Source organism: Amblyomma americanum, chromosome 2, assembly GCF_052857255.1.
Source record: "Amblyomma americanum isolate KBUSLIRL-KWMA chromosome 2, ASM5285725v1, whole genome shotgun sequence".
Taxonomy (NCBI): domain Eukaryota; kingdom Metazoa; phylum Arthropoda; class Arachnida; order Ixodida; family Ixodidae; genus Amblyomma; species Amblyomma americanum.
In genome coordinates, this window is record NC_135498.1 from 146,892,176 (window position 1) to 146,919,394 (window position 27,219).

The 27,219-nt window shown below is 47.4% G+C and overlaps 1 protein-coding gene across 1 annotated transcript in view; it reads left to right on the forward strand.

Annotated features, from left to right (window-relative positions):
- The first annotated feature begins 347 nt into the window (after positions 1-347).
- The window catches only part of LOC144120132 (neprilysin-1-like), a 120,759-nt gene continuing 93,887 nt past the window's right edge, over positions 348-27,219 (forward strand). The window contains exons 1-4 of the mRNA XM_077652571.1: positions 348-411; positions 4,060-4,121; positions 17,055-17,123; positions 18,946-19,072. Of these exons, the coding sequence (XP_077508697.1) occupies positions 4,072-4,121; positions 17,055-17,123; positions 18,946-19,072 (246 nt within the window). The 5' untranslated portion in view covers positions 348-411; positions 4,060-4,071. The remainder of the gene's footprint in view (positions 412-4,059; positions 4,122-17,054; positions 17,124-18,945; positions 19,073-27,219) is intronic.

The following is a 27,219-nucleotide window of genomic DNA, read 5'->3' on the forward strand; positions in this document are numbered from 1 at the left end:
GCCTCTGGATTACGTTTTCTTTTGCGACATGGCGAGACCTCTGCGAAGGAGAGTGGTCGCTTAATTAAGAGCACCTTTATAGCTGCTTCGACGCTGTTGGGCAGAATTGTTGACAGCAATTTTTGTACCACAGTTTTGTTGCACTTCATCTCCCTTAAGCCATGAGGAATGAGCTATAATCTCTCGCTATTTTCAAAATCGTTTGCATATCCTGCGATAGACAAACGACGGCCTAACCTGAAGGTGGCTTCAGTATATGACGCATACCTCTTTAGGACTGGCAGTGGCGGCTGATTTCTGACCGTGTCATTCGCGCCACCTGCAAACAAGATCTAGCGTAGTGCTCGAGCACTTCGCCACTCGCGCAAGACAAGGAAGAAGACAAGAGAACAGCACTGCGATCGCCGTTGGGTAAGCGCTGATTTTTCCACTCCCATGGTCTAGCGCATTTTGAGGGCTTCTCGGATTCTGAGCGTCGCTTTTGCCACGGTTATCGCTAAGTTCCACGCACTCGCAATGTTACAACAACGCAAACATATGTGGCACTTCAAACGCACGCCAATGATCCAGTAGCAAGCTTTGCTTTCCTATGGCGTAGTTCCTAAATCACGCGTGATAGCCAGGAATGTCGAATAGCTCCTATGACGCCAAAGCTTCACCGCAGTGCGCAATCCACAGTCATTTGATGCTGCTCTTACTGGGGCGGTGATGAGACAAAGTACGATAAGAACCCGAAACAGGACTTAATGTTCTGCAATTCGCTGGATACATGTACCTCCTAACAGGCCTATTTTTAGCCGTTTATTGCAGAGTTCAGAACCATAAAAGGCGCGTTTGGACGGTTTGGGCAGAAACAACGGATGCATTTATCGAAGGAAGATTTTTTGAAGGAGGTGTCACATCCATCGAACCATTAAAAGGCGTATTCCTTCGCCGTTTTTGTAATTTGCTCATCTTGGTTGAACACGAGGAATACGCGCCGTCCGTTGTTGTTAATAATGGATAGACGAGGCGTGCTGGCTTAACTCTAATTTGGAAAGTTCTTGCTAATGAAAAAGAGACGAGCACCGATGGAGGGCGCTTGTGATAAACCAAGTGATTTACTACAGCGGCGATAATCATGCAGCACGCTTTGAGCTCCTAATTCTGCAGTGTGATAATTATTTCACGGACGTAAGTAATGATTCGACGCGTTCACCGATTTTGCAGCTTCATGCGCCCATTTGGGGCTTTAACAGTTGCGGTACTTGTCGAAGTGATCATATCATCATCATCATCATCATCATCATTATCATCATCAACCTTACTACACCCACTTCAGGGCAAAGGCCTCTCCCATGTCTCTCCAATTAACCCTGTCCTTTGGCAGCTGCATCCACCATTTGCCTTTGCCTTTGAAGTGATCATATAAGCAGTACAAGGTCACGCACACCACATTAAAATCCGGTTAATTCGAACTCGCTTAATCACAATTTGCGGGCATTTCAATGAGCCGGTACAGTCACGTCAACCTTACGCATTCCTTAAAATAGAATGCCCGATAATTCGAATGCATGACTGAATGGATCTGTTAATTCCAACATTGCGCGTAGCCGACTTACCTTACCGGTGGGGCGCGACTGCGCACTGCTTCCTCCTCCAACAGCGCAGTAACATGACTGCCCTAAGTACGCAGTTATCACTGCATTGCTCGGGATATGTGCATGCGCGAGTCGCCGCTATCGTCCGTTATGAAGTCAACAGTTGGACGAAAACACGCCTAATCGGGGATAATCATTTTAAATACTGAAATTAAAAAAAAGAAGTGCGCTTCATTTTGTGAACAAGGCTCCTAAACTTCAGCTGGCACTCATTGTTTTTGCTTTTCTTTATTTTACGGTCGGTGTCTTCATTTTCACGTTTTAATCGGCCTTCACCATCTTCAGTCAGCGCGCTCTGCGTAACTCCAACTTGCATGACATGGTTTACGCAAAAAGCGTACTGGCTCTAAAAGACGGAGACAACACAGGCAAGTCAGGACTGGCGCCAACTTCCAACTAAGTTTATTCATGAAAAAATCACTTAATAACCACACAAGCAGGCAAAAAGATAAAAGCAAAACAGATACAAAGGATCACTTAACAAAGGCACACGTGCCAAAAGACCGAAGCAATGATTTTAACGCTGACAATGACCCACTAAGAAAACTAATCTCTTCTGGCAGCGGCACAGATGGCTTCCTTATGCAGATATGGCCCCTCTGCTTGATGTAATGTGCTTCGATTATTTCACGCTCTATTCTGTCTTTGGACCTTGCAATGAATTTAGTGTTTTGAAAACAAGGAGGACGGCGTTTGCAGCTTTTGCAGTGAGTGGCCAGGTGGTTGGCATAACCATTTTTACAGCAATCTTGTGGTGCCTCACGCTGTCAGAAGATATTAGTTTTCGTAGAGGGCCATTGTCAGCGATAAAAAGATTGCTTTGATACTTTCGCGCTTGTGCCTTTGTTAAGTCACCCTTTGTATCTGTTGTGCTTGTATCCTTTTGCCTGCTGGTGTGGCTATTAAGTGGTTTTTCGATGAATAAACTTGGAAGTTGGCGCCATTCCTGTCTTATGTGTGCTGTCTTCCTCTTTTAGCCCCAGTACGCTTTTTGCGTAAACCATGTCATGCTACAACCAACTCGCTCCAATGAAAGTCTTGCTCCAACTTGCACTATGCACGATGTCTTATCTATCCGTCCGTCCGTCCGTCCGTCCGTCCGTCCGTCCGTCCGTCCGTCCGTCCGTCCGTGTGTATATATGTATTTCTGCATGTGCATGTGCGTGTGTATAGTTCGCGTTTTTCCGTCGTGTTTAGAAGGCAGGGCATCGCAGAGGATTTCTCCCTGTTACGCAATCGGATCTAATCCAGTCGAATCACAAATGAAAGCCATTCAACATTGCCCCGGTTCGCTTCGGAGCAGACCTTGAGTTCCTCTTTGCCATACAATGGCAGACATAACGCGTCACTACCTCCTCGTTTTGACTTGGAAGAGAAAAGGGGTGTACAACGGTTTCCGCTTCTTCCATGCTGAAGGAGTTTCGGCAGCGAACGCACGTAAGGCTCAAAACATGTAGGCTATAGTACAGTTTTCTCTCGCTCAGTTTTTTTTACCTAGGGCATGCACCTACTCTGCGAGACCATAAGGAGCTGATCGTACCGTTGGAGGGTGTCGCCGTATGGTTTCACACCTGAACGACATCGTCACTGAGGAGGTCACATATGATGATGTTATTAATGATACCTGATGCATGGCCATGACATGAAAGTCATGTATAACTGAGCGATTGATGACATATACCACGTGACGTCACCAAACGAAGTGGCGACAAGAAGAGACACTCGAAAGGGACGTCAAAGAACCGGAAGTTCTCCGACAAGACAACGCCACGACGGGCTCCTTGTGCTATCGCAACCCACGCTGCACATTGTCTAGGCGTCCGATATTTTTTCAGAGGGAAGTTTTCTTATTAATCGATGGGAGTACTCGTTAAACAATGGCAAAACAAGGACTTCATCGGGTGCTAGTGTGACGAATTTAGAGTAATGAGAAAAGTGCAAAACGCTTGTTTCCGCTGTATCAGCATTTGCCTTTGTCTTTGTGAGGAACACAGATTCGCTTCACATATATTCTGGTGATTGACTGGGCACGCTGAACAAAGTGTACCAACAAAGAAGAAAGTTGAGCTGGTTTGCCCGTGTCATACGCGGTCACGCAAAAAAAAGAGAGATAACATAGTTGATAAACACGCGGGCACCTCCGTATTGTTCTGGCTTGATGCACTCAAAAAGAAAAGAACCAAAAAGTACATAAAGTGGTTCCGCTTAGTTACCGCGTTTTATTGTGGATTGAATAGTAAAGCTAAAACGAGGCGATTTATCCTGTGAAGAACTTTTTTTCAATTCGTGTTCGTCAAAATATAGCCTATGTCGAAGCTTTTGAAATATTGCAAACTATGCATTCAGGAGCCTGATGCATGGAGGTACTTTTAAAGCATATGAATCGAAATATAACTTTTTTTCTGTATGTTCCTTTCAGGCTGACTTAGATATGAGGAAAAAGCCTATTTCCCACGAGGGCAGTGTTACTGCCGAGGAGTCGTGAGTATTAGTATTTTTGATTACGCTGTTAAGAATATATACAGACACACTGAGAATTCTGGCAAGTAATATGAATGCATGCTGCACAACGGTTTTGTGGTGTGTAGTTTTTATGGGAGTTAACGTCCCAAAACGACTCAGGCTATGAGAGAGGCCTTAGTGGAGGACTGCGGACAATTTCTACCGCCTGGGGGTCCTTAAAGTGCACTGGCATCGCACATTACACAGGGCTCTAGCGTTTCGCCTCCGTCGAAATGCGACCGCCGTGGCCGGGATCTAAGCCGCGTCTTTCGGGTCAGCAGCGGAGTCCCATAACCATTTCTCGGGCTCACTGAACCAATTTATTTGACATTTAGATGGAGCTGTCGGAAACTAACCGGCTTCTTTGTCTCCATATACTTTGTTTTTCAAAATCAGCCTTTCAGCCTAGAATTTTGAGACTGAACTGTGCGCGCATTTGCGGACATCTTGGGTAACACAGGAGTTTTTTAGCTTTCACTTCGTAGAAAGATCTTCCCGATGACCCTCGTGAAACGCACACCATTATAAGTGCTATTATAAGGTAACTCTCCTCACTTCAGTGTCTTGTGACACTTTATTTTCTCTGACGTGTGCTCAAAAGGGTTCCTTATGTGTGTAGCGAACGCTGAAATATAGGTGTAGGAACGCGCTAACGAGGCTACTGTCTAACATACATGGGAATTAAAGAGACCTGGAAAGAATCTTGGTTTAGGCGCCCATTTCACTTGCTCTGTTGTGTGATTGGCCGCTGTCAATCACTCAATCATTAGTGCCCTCTGCCGACGCGCTGCGGATGGTTGCATGCCATTGTTGCCTTCCCGTGGTTCGTGGCGTATTGCCAGAGCAGGTCACATTAATTCAAACCCACTCTTAGCCAAAGTAGTGAATATTTGGTGGTTTCATCTTACAAAAGACGAAAAATAAAGTTCTTACCATTCGGGCTGATCTGCACTGCGCATGACGCCAAGCCAGACATTTCGCAATGAGAGTAGGTACAAAAAAGTCGTCCTCCCCGGGCTTTGTCTTGTTTTCACTTCCTACCGGAAAAAATAAAGCCGCATGTACTCAAAACAACATCTACTTCCAAAAGCGCATTGTTTGCCGGACGTATCTCAAGACAAAAGAATTTTAGTACTTAAAGATCTTGCAGGCCAGGATAGTGAACCGCGTCAGATGTGGCTTTTCACTTGCTCAGACTACCAACGGAGCCAGCTCGAGTGTGCATGCTTTCTCGTCGCGCTGGTTGTGTTGTAGGGCGGCGCCGTACCAGCCAAGGCACGGCGGTGTTGGCTGAAGGGTAGGAGGGTCAGTCATTACTTTTTACACAGCTTTTGTGGCCGCGAGAAAAAGTTTCCGACTTTAAGGTGGAGAAAGGGAGATCGTGGTAGGGTGCACGAACAGTGAAGCGCTTATCTGCGCGCGAGGGAAAACAGCTTAAGGAAAGTGAGTAAAACCACAATTAATGAATAGTGCTTCGCGGGATACGGGATTAGAGAACTATCTGGAAAAGGGCGCTGCCGGGAGAAGAGGTGGGGAGATACAGGACTTGAAAAAGAGCGGGGACGGGGGCTGCAACATGTGAAAGCGGTTTGCAATTCTCGAGAATGAGTTATGGGCAGTTCATAAGGCAAACAAGGGCATAGGAAACGCGGAAGCGTGAAAGTATTGTTGAAAAAGTAGCAAGAAAAGCATCACGTTCGGCGCCTTAAAACATTCAAGCGAAAAACGTGGAGCTTCGAGATTGAGTTCGCGAAAACGACTTCAGACGCTCACGTACTTTGTGGGGCCGTGTGATGTGGCTTCTTTTAGTTGAAGGTGACATAAAATGCTACCATAAAATAACAAATATATAAAACAATCAATAAAATATTATGCAAAGAATACGCGCTCTTTCATAGTTTTATACACGGTACTTGTGGCAAACAAGATAGGTTAACATGTGATGATGCGTCTAAGGGCAAACAGGTTTATTTGCTGGTCGGCGAAGAATCCTGAAGTTTTTTGTTGCTGTGAACGCAAGAAAAGCAAAAACGAACAAAACCTGTTGAATTGTGATTAAAAACTGCTTCCGATGCTTTTCATCAATAAAGGTGATGTTCGAAAGGAAAAAAAAATCAAGTAAATAATCAAAGAGGTGTGCAAGAGCTATAGCCCTCAATGCAAATTACGTAATAGAACAGAAAATGCACAAAAAACAACAGTTTGCAACATTACGATTCGCAGAAAAGGAACAAGCAAATCGTAAACCACGAGGAAAGACGCCATCACAGAGCCCGACGTACGCATGAGAATTTCTCAGCAGCGCGGGGCCGCGTTTTCTTATGAGGCGCCGGCCTAATATTTCGCACGTGCGCAACGTATAATTGTAAAGTACGAGGCCACTGCTTCGTTTCTGGACGCTTCTAAAACTGCACACAAAGTCGGTTAAGTGAATACATTTGCACTAAGCTATTACGTTTGATTCAGGATCTCCATCAAGCCGACACCCGCTGCGCAGTGTGGCAGTGAATTGTTTAAATTTAAGCAAAAAAGTGCTTTTTTAATTAAAATTTATCGAAATGAAAATTAGTTACTTTTTTAATAGAAGGAACCGCCTTTAAGCTGGTTTTCAAACATTCGAGCGAGCAGAGCGTGCAAAAACACTTTGAAATGCACAATGTTCTCTGACAAATACGCGGGTTATTATGCCCAGAAATAAAACAAAGAAAGCAGTGTGAGCTCTGTGTGTGCACTTCTCAAAGAAAGAATATATTTTGTTGGTTAACGGCTTGGCTAAGTCATATATAATTACACGAATCATTACCACTGGGTCATGCTCGCACGCATTCGTTAAGTACTAAATTTACGCGAACATTTAAAGGAAATATTAGTGGTTAGTTGCAGCCGCTTCTAGTTGCCCAGTATTAACGGTAGAATTCTATAGATCTGTGGTCGTTGGTCTGGATTGTGTCGTCGTAGGTCGCATGTGACAGACTGGTTCCTCTGTGGCGGAATATGCACAGCCCACTGACTACCACTGAAGTTGTCGTCACATCGTTGTACCACTGAAAGTCATTGAACGGACAAAAACAAAACTCGACGGCAGCAGAGCCATTGCGTTTTGAATTCTTCTGAATGCGTTTGGAAATTGTTGTGAAGCACTGCACAACTGTATTGGGTCCGAATGCCATTCGCAGTGTCGAATACCATTTCACTCAAATTCCAACTTAGATTTCCGCGTAGCACGGGCATTACGATAGAATTGCAGTAGTAGTAGTAGACTAATAGCGCAGCGCTGCTACTCTAACACTGCTCGAATGGTATAAGAGGGTTCAGGAACATGTTTTGATCTTAAGGATCAATGTAAAACATATGTACTTGGACAACGTATATTTGTCAATTATAGTTAAACTGAGATGAGACAGACCTATACAGGTCTCAAGCCTCTTCAGTCAGTTTTTACGAGTTGAAGAATTATAAACTGTCTCCCTCTGTTGTGACAATATTGAACGTTGCCATGTATTTTTAGCAGATGGCACAAGGTTTTCCAGCGTTTGCCAGTATACGTTTAACACTGGATGATTGATGACAAGGCTAGGCCAATATAGACAGCTTTCTAGAATGCCATAGCCAATTCTGGGAAGCAGTGGACCGTGATAGACAGAATTTTACTGTGGAACAGCCAATAATAGGAAAGCGACGGAAACCAGGGGAATCATTGGATGAATTAATGAGTGGTTTAGTCAGATACTCATTTAGAACTCTGGGCCAACTTAGGGCCGCGCTTTACCAAAGAATTGTTAATATACTGGCCTGCTGTCATGTGCAACCTGAACTTGGGAGAGCGCTGGCGTCCGACCTTGTAAACGACGGTGACGTGAAACTCCTCGAGGCGCAGGCTCCACCGAGCAAGGCAGCCGGAGGGGTCCTTCGATCTGGCAAGCCAGCACAGTTCGTGGTGATCGCTGACCACTTTGAAAGATCGTCCTTACAGGTAGGGGAGGAATTTGGACGTAGACTAGATGATGGCAAGGCACTGCTTCTCAGCTGTCGAAGAGTTAGACTCGGCCTTGCAAAGGGAATGGCTAGCTTATGCGGTTACTTTCTCCAGCCTGTCGCTTTTTTGAACGAGGACGGCGCCTAGGCCCACGCTGCTTGCGTCGGTATCAACTTCAGTATCGGCGGTTTCGCCAAACTGCGCGAGTATCGATGGGGACTGTAAACGACGCTGAAGTTCCCTGAAGGGTTATGCTTGCGGCGCTTACCATTTAAATGGCACGTCTGTCCTCGTCAGTTTTGTCAGGGGCTCGGCGATGCGCCAAAAGTTCGTGGCAAATCGTCGGTAATACGCGCACAGTCCAAGGAGTCTGCGCAGTTTTCTTATCGGCTGGCGGTAGAAGACGTGCATGTCACATGTCGAAAACGTGCTTGTGATCTTCCTTAGTTGAATCTTCGGAGACTCGATCGGAGAAGGTGAAGTTGGCGAAGACGCCCTGAACGTCGGATAGTTCGTCGATGTAAGCAATCGTCGTTCCTTTGTTAACATGCCGGTATGTTCGTGAGCATCAATCATTTCAGCTTGCCCATTGCTGAAATATGCGATTCCTCTTGCGATGTCGATTCCTCGCTCTGGAAGCAACTCAGTGTTCCTCTCGATGAGAGCTTCCTTGTTTTTGGCATTCGTGGCATCTGCGGTGGCCGTGACGCCTGGTAGGGGTGGGACGCTCACTTGTTCATACAGGAGAGTCAGGGCAGCATGCTGCTCTATGGTCGTCATTGAGGGGATGGCTTCGCCCGTCGAAAGCGTGATGAACTTGGAACGCAGGTCGATGATCGCCTCAAGCTCATGCAGGTCGATGATCACCTAGTATCATGCACTTAGGTCGCATCTTAGGTATGTCCCTTGACGGTCACTCGCACTGTGCATCGCCCTGGTGGCGTAATGGGGTGGCCTCCGGCGGCGCGAATTTGTGGGCCATCCCAAGCGGTCGTGACGTTCCTCAACTGCGCAAGGAATGCTGCATTAATCGCCGAATAATCGGCGCCCGTGTCGACCTGGTGTAGTGCACTGCCGTACATGGTGGAGACGCCACCCTTGTGGCCGCCATTTTCGGGCAAGCGCAAAAACACCGGGCTATGAAGCATCGGCGGCCATCTGCCAGTATTCTGGTTCAGCATGCTTTCGCGTTAGCAGGCTCATATGTATAAAGATTTTGCGCTTATACTTACAAATGTGAGCACTCTTTGCTCACGGACAAAAGAGAAAAGCGTATGTTTGCACGCATGGCTCTCAAGGAAAAGGAGCACTGTGCACCTAGGTCAGCACGTACTCTTTGGCTCTCTCAGATGCTCAAAGCGGTTATTTTGATTTGCGACCGCTTTCTTAAGCAATGGCTTTTGGTATAGCTGGGTATGAATAAGTTTATGAGGTGCATAACATGCAGTAGGCTTCATCTGCGTCTCTTGCTGCGTAACTAGCTTACATTCGAGTGAGCCGTCTATATCGAAAATGCATTGCATATCATTGGTATATCGTGAACTGTAAAACAGACACAGCAGGAAGTAATGAACCTTAATGAGTAGACCAAACCTTGACAGGTGTCTCACGCTAAAGTACGCGGCACTTTATTTCAAAGCAATTCTCAGCAGCCTTTTGAAGCTTCCTCAGGCTGCACGCCTGGAAGGAGCATTTCCTAAACCGGCTGTCTAAGATTGGTGCCAACTACACTTTTCTTGTCGTGCAGTTTTAATACTGACATGAAACAGGCAATTTTAACTTCACTCGAATTTAGCTTAACCTCAGACGGGCACTTGCATGCTTGAAATCGGCGCAATTCGCCTCAAGACGTGTCACAACACGGGGAAGAAAAATCTGCATTCACAATGAACTATTTTACTGCACTGGCAGCTTGCTTCTTCACGACCGCTTTCGCAAGGTGAAGCCACTGCACCTAGCAGTTGACGACTGAAGTTTCCTCGCGACTACTCGAACTGCGAGCCATATACTGTAAACGATTCATTTGCGCGAGGACCTAGCTTTCGCGTTTGGGCCAATCACAGAGACCTGGTGAGAAATTTTTCCCAAAGTAATTTGAGAAAAAGCAGGTATGAGGGAACTATCACCTGTGCTCCGCGTAATTTAGTACTCGCTAAAAGAGCGGCTGTGGAGCAACTAACCAAGGCGGCGGTCACACCTGTGACGTAGCGGAGCGGGCTAAGAATCTCTGGCTCCGGACAGGCCGCCATTGGAATCTGAACCAGGCAACGTTTAACGCTAGAACCTTATCTAGTGACACCAGCCTAGCAGTGCTGTTCGAGGAACTAGCGGGCATTAAATGGGATGTCATAGAAACGTGGAGGCTAATGAAAAGGGTTCAGCTTAAGTTAAGGTCAACGCAGCGAGCCATGGAAAGAAAATGATAAGTGTAACGTTAAAAGAACGTAAGCGGGCAGAGTCGGTGAGTTAATGATGTCCTCGTCGAAATCAAAAGGAAGAAATGGGATTGGGCAGGGAATGTAATGCGAAGGCAAGATAACCGCTGGTCCTTAAGGGTAACGAAGGGGATTCCAAGAGAAGGCAAGCGTAGCAGGGGGCGGCAAATGGTTAGGTGGACGGATGAGATTAGGAAGTCTGCAGACATAGGCTGGGCGCAGCTGACAAATGACAGGGTTAATTGGAGAGAGATCGGAGAGGCCTTCGCCCTGCAGTGGGTGTAGTCAGGCTGATGATGATGATGAAAAGAGCACTTGCTAAATTGCAGGACGGCTGGCTTACAAGGCGGTTTTTTGCAAGTGAAAATGCTTGTTCAGAGACTGCATTTTCATTTCCTACTCTGCCCACAAACGGGATCAGCGCGAGGGGAGGTGCGTGCGACGCCCTCTATCATAGTCTTTCTCGCAAAGCAGAGAGGGAGACGCCCCTTATTTTGCCTGAATTTGAATGCGCGATGGTTGCCACCAGCTCTCCAGATTGAGTGTCAAGAGCAGTTGTCGAAGGGGCACACCAGTGCATTCCTTTGACAAATACCAGGCTCGACTTGCTTCCCGCGTTCGCAAATGGGAGAGCGCTTGCACATGATTCTAAAGTCGAGAGTCATTCATTGAAAGGTATGTTAAATTTTATCGTCTTTCAGGGATATAGCGGGCGCAATTGTCCATATATTACATTATAAGCCTTCATACACCTCTGAATTCAAGTTCTCCGCATCGAAAACAAAGCGCACTACCCCACACAAAATAATTTGATGCAACGCATTTCACATTCACGTTTGTAACAATGCTTCAAACTGCTTCAACGTTTAAGAAGGGACACCAAAATCCTTGTTGTGCACAGTGCGCGATTAGACGGGTGAACAAGCTAAAAAGTTATTCAATCGACACAAAGCAAGTGTGGTAAGGGAATTGGTGAATTGTCATTTTATAATTTTATTGCTACCGGAAGCGCACAATTGCGTGTGACATGTTCAGAAAGAGAACAGGTTTTATGGCTTACTTCGCAAATCTTCACATTCTCATTTGCCTTTTAGATTCATCGCTTCACTTTCGCCTCCCACACTTTTCTCCGTGTCTCATCCCGTTGGAAACGATAACATCGGGCGCCGTCTGTACCGAGCCGGCACACAAAGAAACACAACAGCCCAGCATGATAGTTTTCGCGATATCAAATTCATTTGCCCAGCCTCCGGTGCACAACACAACAGTTTCGCACCTTCACAGCCATGGCATCAAAAGCGGCTTGCCCCAAGATGGCGACCGCGAAGAAGGCGGTGGTGGGGGTCTTGCCAAAGCTTGTCACCACCCTGTACGGCGGCGCTGGCATCGAGGCACCCTACTAGAGAGATAACTTTCTGGGCGTCTGCAGCCTCTTCAAAGTCGGATGTCCTGGCTCTTGCGTTGCATGTCGTCCTCGGCGTCGGGTCAGGGCTTCGCCGGGTATGTGTTCCGTGGGCAGTTCGTGTCGTCGGGGCATTTCTGTTTGGCGGAGTTATTCTGAAGCCCGTTCCCGTTGTGGCCGAGCATGTGTTTGTGCGCGGCGTCGGCATAACGGGTGCACTCTCTTCAGGCCGCGTGGTCGGTGGGGGATCTTCGTCCTTTCCTCGACAAGCAAACTCACCCCAATGTTTACTTTATTTAGTTTTCCCTGCCGAGGCTGGGGGACCTTCCGCTAACAGCTCCTTCGAACCTGCGGTCCGGCGACGCAAAACGTGTGGTGGACGGCGACGAGGAGCGGTACGGACGGCTTGACGGCACATACTCCCCTCTGCGCAGGTATTTGTCGATTTACTGTGGTCACTGGCTGGGAGCGGTCGTGGGGCGTCGATGGCGAAACCGCGCAGGCCTAAGCGTCTCCACGGGCAGTGGCGAAGTATGTGGCCGGCATAACCGCAATGGAAGCACAGTGGCCGGTTGCCCAGAGTCCTCCACTCGTCGCATTTCCTACAGCCGTTGCATCTCCCTTAAGGTGGGCGTGCGGGAGCCAGGGGGCGTCGTTCTGGTAGAGTTGATTCCGGTTGAAGAGGGCATGGGGTGTCTCGTCGGGGCGCATGACTGCTTAGTGCGGCGACGTATGTCATGGCCTGTCGTTCTGTGGTCGTCGGAGTCGTGGTGCCAAGTGCCTCTTGCACTTCGCGTACCAGAGCCATGAGAGTCACTGCTTGCGGCTGTAGGGAGGATGGCAGCAATCGTCTTATCTCTTCGCAGACGATCTCAGGTTGTTGTCCCGTAGGCTGTCATCGATGGTCGTTGAGCTCTCTGCATGGCTCGTGATGAAGGCTGGTAGTGTCCGGTCGTAATGCCGAGCCTTGATGTCGAGGGTCTTTTGGATAGCAGACGTTTCGGTTGTGAACTCAGCAACGGTCTTGGGTAGGTTTTGGACCAATCCGGCTAAAAATTCTTCTGACACCCCGCATCATGAAGCGCGCCTTCTCCTCTGTCATTTATTTGAGGGTCGGTGCGTCGAAATAGGCGGCACATCATTTCGACGTAGACAAGGATGGTGCAGTTGGATGCGCGTCTCGAGCTGTAATTCGTCCTTTTATTTGCGGACGATTCTTGTTAATGTTTTCACGAATTCTTGAATAAATTCGTTCCACGTTCGTATGGAAGCTTCGTGATTCTCGTGCCAGATTTTAGCTGGGCTATTCAGGACGATAAAGTCGTATCATAGTTTTTCTTGGTCGTCTTATCCGTTAAATATCTCCACACGCTCAAACTGGTTCAACCGTTCCTCGGCTTCTTCTTGGTGTACCCGACTTAATACAGGAGGATCACGTGGCTGCTTAAGAACCAGCGGTGAGGATGCAGCGTCGACCTCCATCTTCAGAAGCGTTGCAGGTCCCCGGCATCCAGCACCTCTACCAGAAGTCACGTAGTGGTGACGGCAGTCTAGGCAGTGAGGAAGACAACGAAAGAATGCTTCCAAACGAAACTTTAGCCCACAACAAACTGAATGACTCGGCGGCGGTGAAAGTAACAAGTGTGCTCGGCGGTCGTCGAACAGAATGCCTGCCGCTCTAGGCCGTGGTCAATTTAAAGCTGATAGCGAACTTTCGAGATGCGGCGTACAAAGTAACCACAACTTTCTGGAGCAACTTAGAAACGGCTCCGCTTGGATGCGATCAATCGAGATAAATCTGGTCGCGTCTTGCATCATGAACAAATTGCTAAAACCGCGTTAAAGAATGAACAAATAGTGCAAAGATTCGCGGCAGCACATTACGCTCTGGGATCCAGCCTCGCATTGTGTACGTTTGACACCTTTTCGATTTAGCTGTGCGGTAGCCAACAAGATGTGTGTCCGCATGTTTCGAATAGTTCCGGCATCATGAGCTATATTTTGGTTTGACAAAATATAAGTGAGTTACTAACGATCCCAGAATACTGGTATTGAAGAGAACTTGAAGGTTAACAATCAACCAGAATTATATGCTTACATTCACAGCGCAAAGACGAACACGGACACGAGGGGAGACACCACAAAGCGCCGTCTTCAACAACGTTTATTGCTGCGCGCAGCGAATACATATACAGTACAGCGGGCATGCGCAGCAACGAAAAGGAAAGTCATGTGAGACTGGTAGCAGCGCCAAACCGCAAGGGAAACACATCATCATAAGTACAAGGAAGAAAACATAAACCTAAAACCTAAATGTCAGGACGCAAACAAGAACAAACATAATACCCTAGTTGGAAATTCCTAAGAGACGACCTTCTTTATCACTTAACAACACCGATGGGGTGCTGACACAGTAATCTCCTTTTTCAGCAATCTCACCAGCCTCAGCTATCTCTCTGGCAGTTTTTCTGCCATACTTATGAAGGACTGTTGTTCTTCCAAGAAAAGGACCACGTTCCTTACACTGTTGGCAATCACGGCAGTGTATGCCTAGATGACGGGATGCCCCGATGACGCTATTTATGTGTTCCATGAGCCTCTCGTTTAGACATATGCCAGTTTGGCCAATGTAGGCTCGGCCACAGGGCAAAGGTATAGAGTAGACTACGTTTTTTGCGCACCCTACAAATGGTTCCCTGTGCCTAGCAGTGCAGAAAACGCTCCCAGTAATGGTGGAATTTACCCTCTTGCACAGTTTCGACAGCCTCTCTGGTGCGGAAAACACATGCACACCTGCTCTTTTCCCAATTTTTTGAGCTGGTGGGCGATGGTCTGCATGTAAGGTAGTACCGCCACATTTTCCCTCCAATTTGTGTCAGCCCCGCCGGTGTCTACTACTTCGCTGCTTTCTTTGAGCATGTTCTCGGCAACCGGCGCTTTGTGGTGTCTCCCCTTGTGTCCGTGTTCGTCTTTGCGCTGTGAATGTAAGCATGAAGTACCAATTCGCCCAGCAACTGATTTTAAGCAGAATTATATGCCCGTGGATTATTTTGCACATAACATATTTGGTCCTAAAGAAGTAGAGATTAGACGTCCGACGGCCAAAAAAGTCGTGTAGTAAATAGGGGACCCTATTCCTGACCGTCAAGCCATAAGCAACGTCTACGAATTGCGCCAAGGCGTAGATTAATTTAAGACGCATTGACACGCCAAATGCTCCGTAGCGGCGTCGCTCCCGGTGGTTGTGCTACAGTCTTGAGCTGTGCTGGCTAATATTTTTAAACAGGCTGCCGAAGCAGCTCAAAGGTTATGTCGCAGCTACGGCTTTTAATGGCATAGTGGTTCCAGCGCTCAGGCGCACAAGCGTCGTGGTTGAAGCGGGCATGAACACTGCGTGGTTTCGCTGTCCTTGCATGATTCCTTGGGCAGCAGTGTAGCGGGAAGTATTTCTTCTGCCTTGTCTTCTTTTCTCGCTTTTTATCTCCTTTTGGAATGCGATAGCATTAGGAAGGTGAAAGCTGTTCGGCGGTGTCTGCGTCTATGCGAGGCCTCCGTCCGCCATAGGTGGTGTTTAGGCGGATTTGCCTGCATCCACCTGTCATCAGCCTCCCTGTCCCCGCCGCCTTTGCACTTACAGGGAAGAGGAGGGAGACGCAGGACGACGATTGACTTAGCGGGAATCAAAATGCCAAAAAAGAATATGACTCAGGCAACAGCAGGCCTCCGTGAAAAATATACAGCCTCCCGAAGAACTATCTTTGCAAAAAATTAGCTGGGGTTTAATCTTTGGTTAACCCTGGTGAGAAGCGAAAGCTTCCATTGCATGGCTACGTTCACAAACGCCACACACACTGCCGAATGGATTGTCTGTAAAGCGTCGATGAAGTGCCCGATGGGGCAACTGCCACCTGCTACGGTGCGCAGGTTGTGATGACGTCAGTAGGTCACACTACCTGCCACGTGACACCTGTCACGTAACTGCACTGACGCTGTCCTCTTGAAAGCCTAGCGTAGTGAAGATTTAGCTTCAAAGTGAAGCTTACGGGAGCTATTTCTTCTCGCATAGCTCGGAAAGAATAATCTGGGTCTTACAAGCACCACCTGTGGCTGTGTTTGAAACATCCACCTTCTGAGGCAGGGGCTCATTGCTTAATTGCTGCAACACTGCGCCAGTAGGGGTTTGAATACTCCAAGGGAACTATGCATTTAAAGAATTGCCTATTCCACATATACGAGCATTAGCTACAAAACAATCAGGAGGAGCAGAAAATGCCAACGCTTTGAAACGATGCACAGAGAATCGCCTAAAAGCTTTTTCTTGTGCGAGGATGCTGAGCACAAACGGTTAAAATGTATAGCTTTTTTTCAAATTTATTCCTGGAACATGAAAGCAGTAGTGGAAACTGTACGCCCTGTTCATAACCCAATAAATAAATTTTCTGTCTCAAACCCTCTGCCCAATATCACAGCTTCGTTCTGCCAACATCGGTTTTTAATGAGGATTTCTATAGCGGATCAGTTTAATAAATAGTACAGTTATGACTTTCATTGCAGGTTAAGGAGCCATCATGACACGCATACAAAGGACAAAAAGGGGACAGACAAAGCTAATTCTGACTGATTAATTAGGAGACTTTAAGCAGGTGGGAAATAGCGCGTACAACACGGACATGGAAGGGTTTGATAAGCAACTAGGCTGACTACCAACATTTTTTCATTGCCACAGGCTGAGCAGCGATATATAGGGCGTTCAAAAGGAGGCGTTCCGTAATTTTGACAAAAAGACGGAACTAGTTTTTGTGCGTAGGGCATGTGTCCGGAGGGATACAAAGAGAGTATTAATATCGTATTCGCGCCATAATTGCCTGAAATTAATAAACTTTCCAGATATCGCATTTAGCGTTTGTTTGCATTGGAAAGTTAAGAGACTCGTACTAAAGCCATCCCAAGGCACCCGTAAATTGTAAAACTTTGAGAGCACTGTACCTCGCGTGATATCGTAACTGAATTCACAGTTTCTTTAATTTGTCAACGCTGTACTATCTATTACTGACTGCACCGCGTTGTAATACTGAAGAATTTGCTGTCACTCTTCGCAGAGGTGATGATGGAAGCAGGACAACAGGGACCGCTGCCGAAGACACCGAGAAGTCCCACTCGGAAGATAAGTACGTGCCTTGTCAGCTACGGATTTAACGTGTTCCATATTCTGCATTACCGCGTTCAAAACATGAGCGTCTAATGGGTTCGCGAAAGGCTAAACGGCACTTTTTTAAGAGTACGTGACCTCGTAACCTCGTAACAAACATAACCTCGTAAGAAACGGGGGCGTGAGTTCGGGCGAGGCAAGTTCCTGACAACTGGAATTCCATTTTACAGAACAGAAATACATTTATAGCATGCTAATAGTCGTCCCATGTGTGTTCCGACCAGTTTTGTTGTCTTTGTTATGGCGCATAGGTTTAGGATACAATTGGCAATTATGCCTCAAGCAGCTTCGCTTCCCGCGAAGAAGAAAGTGGCCATACGCCAAGGACGGCTCCTGCTCACCGGGTTTCCTGACTACTCAAAGTCACAAGTAGGGATGAAGGCCTAGTGCGTGGCATCAAATGCTTTGGGACCGCGGGCTAATAGTGCTCGCGACGCGCCATAGGCGGGGTTTGGAAGGTTTCATGTTCGGCCGTCACATGCAGGGTACGGCAAATAATTGTTTTCGATTTTTAATCCTTATTTATCGCACATGTTCAGGTTAGCATTTCCGTGCGCTAACACTCAAGCTGACATTCGCAGAAAAACCCTTCTGTCGTTCTTCGGTTACCAAGTGTTTGCGACCTTCCAGAATGGACAGGCTGCGATGATGTCACGAGGTCACGTGACTTGGGTGGCTAGTAGGCAACCCACTTTTCCGCTCACAACGCCAACGCCCGCGAACCCGGATTTTCTGCAGAACGGGAGCCACGAGTTTTATATCCCTGTCAAGCGCGCAAGTTAAGTGCACTTACGGGGAGTGCGCTTCGGCATCTGGACTGACACTTTAGGCTACGCGGTGCTGAGTGGGAAAGCAGAGTGCGCTCATAGGAGAAAAATGGCGACAGAAAATGAACGGAATTTTTTGAAGAGGTAGATGAAAAAGAAAAGGGATGGGGGACTCTTAAATATTGTCTGTCTGAAGTGATAGCTCCCCAAAAAACAAGGTTAAACAGTTTTAATCAATGAAAAAAATGATAATGAAGGAAAGCCATGATCAGCCAAGACTATCCAGAATTTTGGCAACTAACAAGATGGCGGCGTGCGACAGAGTTGCATCTTGTTCTTTTGCTGTTCTACTTCGATTGTAGCTCTAACGAAGAAATCGTTTTTTAAACAGTGTTAGAACAAGTAAGAGAAACTGCTGAGTACGTTTTATGCACTCACGTTTGTGCCTTCGAAGGCGCTGCTGGCGAGGCTATGCAATCGGCCCACAAAGTGTTCTGTGAGCGCACTTCGACCTGAGTGCGCATTTCGCTGAGTGCACTTTTGTTACGTCGTTTAGTTCTGCTAGAGTGCACTTTTAAAAAGTGGCACTCTTGATAAGTGCACTTGATTTTGCGCGCTCGACAGGGGTGCTTATAAAAGGAGTGTAAGAAACATCGTGTTATGTGTCTAGTGTGCTTCATCCATGCCGTGCAAAAGCATATAACACACAGAATACACTTGATATGCTACTTTAATCACGCAGCAATATCATGAATAACTAAAGCACAACTACTATAAACAATGCTAATCCAAGATAAACAACGGCCACACAGAGATAGGGCACCTAACTTGTATTTAACCTAATTCCGCAACTTGACCGTCATTTTTTTTCTACGTCATTCTCTGGGGAGCGCAGTAGCCATACTTGCCTGATGTGCAGGGGGCTGAATACGCGCTGGAGAGACTGACCTTATGGAAATGCGGACGACCGAATTCAGGTTAATTAGTGTTCTTATTCGTGCTTCCACTTCCCAGGGATAATGCAGCGTCCGGAACAGGGTCCACGACAAAGAAGACGACTTCCCTGCAGCCAAATGAGGCACCGGGTGCGGCCAGCTCTTCCCACCGTTCGACCAGGTCTGGCTCCAAGGATGAAGGCAAGGTGCGAAGCTAAGGTTCACGAATGAGTTCGCACGGTCGCCTTTTTTTGGAGAAATAAATGAGACAGGGTGGGATGTCAGCTGCAGTACCTCCCGTACATATTAACATGGGTGAGTACATTTTTTGCAAGCTGAGACAAAACTGAGACATGCTGAGACAAACGTCTGTTGCGCAGTGTTTCTATTAAAACGTTCAGCCCAAATTTTGTGGACTCAGGAGCCACACTATACTGAAGGCGGAGTGCAGGAACACCTGTGTGCCGATACTTCTTAACTTTTTGGAGTGTGCTCTTAGCCGCTTATTGATATTCGAGAAAAATGCTCTCGGCAACAGTGACAAGCTTCGTTTGCAACCGAGGACTCGTGCCATTGCGCTAGGCCTCAGTAAAGCTATTGGAAACCCAGGTCAGGCATTAACCATGAACTCAGATGGGAGGAGTAGCCGCGAAACTAACCCCAAGAGAGCACTATTGTCTACGAGGGCGAGGTGGTGTCGCCTCCCGCAACATCTACCCATTGCACCTCTGAATTATTCTCTTGCAAGTAGGGAATTGCATCGTCATGGCCGCTGACAACTGCACAGCCAAAGGTTGCGCAGAGCTTCGGCATGGTGAATTCTCTACATCACACGTATTCTGCCTGCTTGCACTCCCAAACCATCAAAACACTTAAGCTTTGGAGATAAACAAAGAAAAAGCCACTCTCAGCTGATCATGGTGTTGGCTGAACAGCAGACAGCTATTTATAACGTCACTTAGCTGGTTTGAATTTTTTTCCGCCTCCTCCGCCAATGAAAGAAATCTACAGCAGGTGTGCCTTTAACCGCGGGACGTGTGTGGGACTGCTTCGACCCGCGCTCCATGCGATTTGTTATAGAGTTACGCTAACAGTTCATTGTCTTGATAAACGCGACAGGTTACAGTCGAACTTACTTATAACGAGCCTGATCCTCACGCGCATCGAATTCGTTCTATTCGACGTTCGTAGTAAATGGACTTCCCACTTTGCAGCAAAAAATATGAAGTCGGACTGTGTGAGTCCCTTATGCGCGCCTGCTTATTCAAACTACAGCTTATTACAGCCCTCTCCCAGCTCTCCAGCGCAGTTACATGCTACTCGCCGATAGCCTTGCTGCCAGTGAGCTGTTTAGGGACGCGGTATAACTAATCGTGGAGGAAGCACTCGCGACAGCAGGTGGTAGTTTGACCTCTTCGTCATCGTCCTCATTAGATTCCTGGCACTGGGAGAGTTCGCGAACTTCGCGTACTATTATTTTCGTCAGTGTATGGGAGGCTGTGGCATGTTGCAAGTTGCGCGTCTGCGCCGTGGGCGCCGCCACGGTCGAAACGATTGCAGATCGGCGGTAAACGCGGCTGAAGTTAAGCCTAATAAAAGTAATATTTCTCGACCCCAAGCAACACATGCACTAGGAGGTACGTAGTAGTAGTGGCTGGCATGTTATATTGGACTACGTGGGGTCCTTTAACATGTGCGGACACTGTACAGTACAAGGACCACTTACAATTTACCATTTAGTAAATCACCCGACATTGTTGCAGATACAATATTGTTACGTGGCGACCAGCCGACGAATGAGGCGAGATGAACGATGGCAGTGAGATGATGTTAATGGCTGCTGGGCTAGCGCGAGCGCCCCGTCCCGCGCCACTGCCAGCTTCGTCGTCTACGTGAGATCGTGACACTACCCGGGACTGCCGAGCGATCGTCCCGATCGTGAATAGAAGACACCGACGAAGAGATGCGCTCGATGGTGATGGGTTCAGAGGACGGTACAACAGAAAGGGCACGGGGCGAAGTGCTAGCCGCCCCGATGAAAGCTATGGCCGAATGAATCCTGGTCCACGAAGCTTCCGGGCCGCAGGTATAGCCAGGAGCCGACGCCCGAAGCCCTTGGACGCACCGAACGGCAGGGGCAGGGGGGCCGTGTCCTCACGTGTGGGCAACGTCTCGGGTCGGTCGGGCCATGGGGTCGGGTCACGGCAGCGTCGTCAAGTCGTTGTGTCTTGTGATCAAGGGGGGGGGGGGGGGGGGGACTGGGCTGGGTTGAGCGGCGAGGTCGGTTCGGCCCCGTACGCCCTCTAATCTAATGGCTAGAGGCACACTGGTAGAGTAAAAAAAAAACGACCCGCATCATTCAGGTTTGTGCCATGCTTGCAGCGTACGAGAACGCATCTTCCAAAAATTGTTTTGTTTTAGGAACGGAAATGGCGCAGTAACTGTCAAATCTCGGAGGACACCTGAACGATGCCTTAAGGGAAGGGATAAAGGATGGATTGAGAGAATAAGGGAAGAAAGAGGTGCTGTAGTCGTGGGTTCTGGAATAATGTCGACCCCCTGGAGATCTTTAACGTGCTCTGACATCGCACAGGACACGGGCGGATTTTGCATTTCGCCTCCATAGAAAGGCGGCCGCTGCGGCATTGTTCAAAGCCGGCAACTCCTACTCAGTAGCCGAGCGTTGTAACCACTGAGCCACTACGGCGGGCAAAGCATTCGCATTGCGGGTCTTCTCGATGACCAGGGGCGACTGCGATCGTCGCCACTCACGCTTGTGCGCAGAGAGTCGAGCTTACTGCAATTTCCACCAGCGCTGGCGCCTCCTCTCAAGACATCTATTGTTGACGACTGCATTAAGTACGTTGTTTACTCCTTATTTGTTATCTATTTTCACCATGCTTGCTTTTTGGGCTGCCTCGTTATTTCCGTACTAAGCGGGTGACAAGGTGGCTAGGAGACGCTCGTCGCTGCTCGCTCCTCTAAGGAGCGATGGTATTCGACTGCGAGGCAAAGTTTACAGTGCCTCCTCGTTTGCTGTAACCGAATATTGCGGCCACAGGTGTTCATTGAATCTGAGAACCAATACCATTGCCCCAATACACAGTTAGACGGCAGCACTGCCCTCGTTCGTAGTAACCGAGCGTTCGTTATATCTGCGACCGTTTTAAGTCGCTCGACTGTACCTCGTTGATGAACACATTATTTGCATGGCAGTTCGGCATTTGTCACATCATTCGCCACCGATGCGACTTCGTGTGCAAAGAGGCTGGCATAACGAAATAACTGAAGTATTACAAATAAATCATCATCATCATCATAATCTTCCTGACTACGCCCACTGCAGGAATAATGACTCTCCCATGTTTCTCCAATTAACCGGGTCGTTTGCCAGCTGCACCCACCGTGCGCCTGCAAACTTCTTAAAGGGACTATGCAATGAATAAAAAATTGCTTGTAAATGTTTTCAATGCTTAGAAATGATGCTAAGAAGCATTCACATCAAGTATAAGTCTTCAGAACTGAGCCGGCAATTTATTATGAATTTTTAAAAACCGTGTTTTTTACAGTTCGCTTGCCGATTGGTGTGCCCGTAGTGACGGATTTTTAAACTAAAATCGTGAAAAAAGACGTCACTATACCCATGATGTCAGCAGGCCACCAAACGCTGTCATTCGCTGGAGCCATGGCAGCCACGACGTCACGGGAACACTTCCGGTAGCCGGGAAAATCGTCTGCTCGTGCCGCTGCGCGACCCTCTCGGGCAAGCGCGAGCCAGGGCTTTGCCTTCGCGCATATAGATAGATAAAGAGGAGGAGGGAAAGGCAAGGATGTTAACCAGAAAGGGGTTCCGGTTGGCTACCCTGCACTGGGGAAGAGGGATTAGGGGACTAAAATGAGGAAGAGCGGTTTCAATTTTCCTCTACCGCCTCCTTCTGTCGGGAGTTCCGGAGCCACTCGCAGTGGCTCCCCGAGTCGCTACTGTCGTCGCTGGCGTTCAGCCGGTACGGCGTGAACGCGTAGGGCTCGCTGCCCATAGCGGCTGTAGGAGCGAGCAGTCGCGCCTTGAGGGCCGCGTCCATTACTGCTACCTACAGGAGACGACAAGCAAAGAAACCCGACGCGGGCCGCAATCACGCCGCCGACGCTGCTGGGGGTACTAGGAGCGACAACCGGAAGTCGCGAAGCGAACGTCAGCGGATGACGTATTCATGGGCGGGGCCCAGTCCCAAAGCTGTTTTCTTTATTTTCGTCTGGTGCCCCGCGTGTACGAGTTGAAGGGGGAGAGGAGGAGCGTAATTTTTAATCGTCTATATCTTGGCTGTTATTGACGCTAGCTCATAATTTCTTGCACTGGGGTGACGAGTGATCGAATGCAAATCTCTCGTCTGCTTTACGTAATTTTAATTATTTTCTGCCGCTCCCTGCTACGCTTACTTTCTCTTGGAATCCACTCCGCTACCCTTAAGGACCAGCGGTTAACTTGCCTTCGCATTACATGCCATGCCTAAACCCATTTCTTCCTTTTTGATTCCGAGTAGGATGTCATTAACACGCGTTTGTTCCCTCACCCACTCTGCCTGCGATCTGGTCTCATGGGTTGCAGCTATGATAAACTGCCTACATATGTTGCATTTTGGCAATGGATCCAATACTAGCCTTTGGCTAAGGATTTATCTTCCTCTATCAACGTAAACATTCTGTATCTTAATTTTCTCAGTGCATTGAAAAATGTATGTATGTATGTATGTATGTATGTATGTATGTATGTATGTATGCATGTATGTATGTATGTATGTATGTATGTATGTATGTATGTATGTATGTATGTATGTATGTATGTATGTATGTATGTATGTATGTATGTATGTATGTATGTATGTATGTATGCGCCTGTGCGTGTGCGCGTGAGCGCCTATGTTAGTGCGTGTGCTCGCGCGCCTGTGCATGCCACCGATAATGTTTTCAAGAATTGTGTCTACTGCAATGTCCACCATCGCCGACTCCCGACGTATTCTAACGAATAACAGTGTACGTAGCGGCGATATAAAAACGGACAGTCACTTAGACGAAAATAGCAAAATTTCGCTTTACCTTACATTTAATGTGAAAATTTCTTGTCGATATCATTCGTCCGGATAAAGATCATACTCAAAAAAGCAAAGCTGTGTTTTTGTCAGCGCTAAGAGTGAAACGTCATTTCATCCAGGATCAAACACCTTACCAACGTAGTACCCGTTTTAAACTGCACATATGATCACAACAGTACAAGTCACTCTGCTAGTGAAACACTCATCATCATCGTCAGCCTGACTACACCCACTGTCTTTTGCCAGCGGCACCCACACTATGCCTGCGAACTTCCTAATCTCATCCGCCCACCTAACCTTCTGCCGCCCCCTGCTACGCTTGTTTTCTCTTGGTATCCACTCCGTTACCCTAACGGACCAGCGGTTATCTTGCCTTCGCGTTACATGCTCTGCCCAAGGTCGTTTCATCCTGTTTATTTCGACTAGGATGTCATTAACCCGTGTTTGTTCTCTGCCCGCTTTCGGTCTCTTAGCGTTACACCTATCACATAGCTCGTTCCGTTGTCCTTAACTTCAGCTGAACCCTCTTCGTTAGCCTCCGCGTTTCTGCCCCGTATGTGAGAACCCGGTAAGAAACAGCTGATGTATACTTTTCTCTTGTAGGATATTGGTAAACTGTCATCCATGATCTGAGAGAACCCGCCATATGCGCTCCGCCCCATTCATATTCTTCTAGTTATTTCCCTCTCATGATCCGGATCAGCTGTCATTACCTGCCCTAAGTAGACGTATTCCCTCACCACTTCCAGCCCCTCGTTGCCAATTGTGAACTGCTGTTCCGTTGCTAGACTGTTGAACATTACTTTGGTTTTCTGCATGTTAATTTTTAGACCCACCATTCTGCTCTGCCTGTCTAACTCATTGATCAAGATTTGCAGTTCACCTCCTGAGTTGCTCAGCAAGGCATCGTCATCAGCGAATCGCAGATTATTTAGGTTTTCTCCATGTACTCTTATTCCCAACTGTTCCCAATTTAGGTCTCGTAATACCTCCTGCAAACAAGCGGTGAATAGCATTGGCGAGATCGTGTCCCCTTGCCTGACGCCTTTCCTTATGGGAATTTTATTGCTGACTTCATGGAGGACTATGGTAGCTGTGCCGTTCCTATATATATATATATATATTCTAGCATTTTGACATAGGGCTCTTCTGTACCCTGATTCCGCAATGCCTGTATGACTAGGTTTCTACTGAGCCTAACGCTTTCTCGTAATCAATGAAGGCTATATATAAGGGTTGGTTACATTCTGCGCATTTCTCTATGACCTGATTGATAGTGTGAATATGATCTATTAAGAGTATCCTTTACTAAAGGCTGCCTGATCATTTGCTTGATTGAAGTCTAGGGTTGCACGGACTCTATTAGCGATTATCTTAGTAAATAAATTTTAGGCAACGGCTAGTAAGCTGGTCGACCTGCAATTTTTCATGTCCTTGGCGTCTCCTTTCTTATGAATTAAGATAATGTTAGCGTTTTTCCATGCTTCTGGTATGGTCGAGGTCATAATTCATTGCGTATACAGGGTGGCTTGTTTTTCTAGCACTATCTCCCCTCCGTCCTTCAACAGATTTGCTGCTACCTAATCCTCACCAGCTGCTTTTCTCTTTTGCATTGCTCCTAAGGCTTTCTTGCTAGTGTCTCTCTCATTAACGTTCTGATTACTTTGGCTACTGTATAGGTTTGAGTAAAACTCTTCGGCTACTTTAACTATCTTATCCATATTGCTATTGGCATTGCCCTCATTTTCTCTTAACGCATACATCTGGTTTTTACCTATGCCTAGTTTCTTCTTCGCCGCTTTTAGGGTACCTCTGTTCTTTAGAGCATGCTCGATTCTCTCCTGATTAAAATTCCTGGTGTCGGCTACCCACTTGCGCTTATTTATTAACTTCGATAGTTCTGCTAGGTCTATTTTGTTTCTTCAGCTAGACGCCCTCATGCTTTGGCATTTCTTAGTCAGATATTTCGTCTCCTGACATAGCTTGCCGGTATCCTGTCGAACCATCCTACCATCTACTTATCGGGCGCACTCCGTAACGATAGTAGTGAGATTATCATTTGTTGTTTGAACATTAAGATCGTCTTCCTCAGTTAAAGCCAAATATCTGTTCTGAAGTGAAATCCTGAAATCCTATACTTTCCTTCTAAAAGCTAATCCGTTAATAGGCTTCCGCTTTACTAGTTTGTTGCGTTCCGTCTTGAAATCCAGGCTGATTGTAGACCTTACTATTCTGTGTCGATACACCGCAGCTTTCCGACGACCTCCACATCCTACAAAATGCCAGGGTGAGCGCATAGCATGAAGTCGATTTCATTTTTAGTCTGACCATTGGGGCTTTTCCAGTACACTTCTTGTTCTCTCGTTTGGGGGAAGAAGGTATTCATGATCCGTAAATTATCTCTATCTGCGAACTCTACAAATAATTCTCCCCTGCTATTCCTAGAACCTAACACGTAGGCGCCAACCGTCCGGTCGCCAGCCTGTTTCTTTCCCACCTCCGTATCAAAATTGCCAATAAGTACAGCGTACTCTGGTTTTTCAACCTTTCAACGATGTGGTCACCATCACTGGATGTAGGCTTGAAGGCCTGGACCACCTCCAGCTTGTACCTCCTGTTGAGCTTAATTACGATAGCTGCCGCCCTCTCGTTAACACTATAGAATTCCTCTATGTTCCCAGCTATATCCTTATTGATGTGGAATCTCACACCTAGTTCTTGTCTATCCGCTAATCCGCGATAGCGATATCACCCTCCTGTTAGTGCTGTGTACGCCTCACCGGTCCTGATAACTTCGTTAAGCACTATGACATCCCATTTAATGCCCGAAAGTTCCTAGAGTAGCACTGCTAGGCTAGGCTCACCGCATAAGGTTCTAGGGCCCGTTTCACATGCTGCGACTGGACCGAAAATATCCGGTGTAGTCGGTGAGGTCGCAGTGCGATTTTCGGTCACTGCTTTCACACGCGACACCGACACAACGAATTCGGTCAGAGGAATAGGCAAGGTTCCTTGATGTTTGCATAGACAACCCATTATTAAACGCGACAGAAACATCACAAAGAATGTGTTGATGATTTTATGACCAGCGTATTTTTAGATGCAAGGCATTATTCCGTATGTTTTGATTAGAATAAACACTTTTGCTTCCACCGCGGTAACAGTGCCCACGTGACCGCACGTCGCACGCCGTCTCGGCGCTCCCCAATGGTCAGTCGCAGAGCGAACACACCGACGCTGCGACTGAGTTCCAACCGGACGGA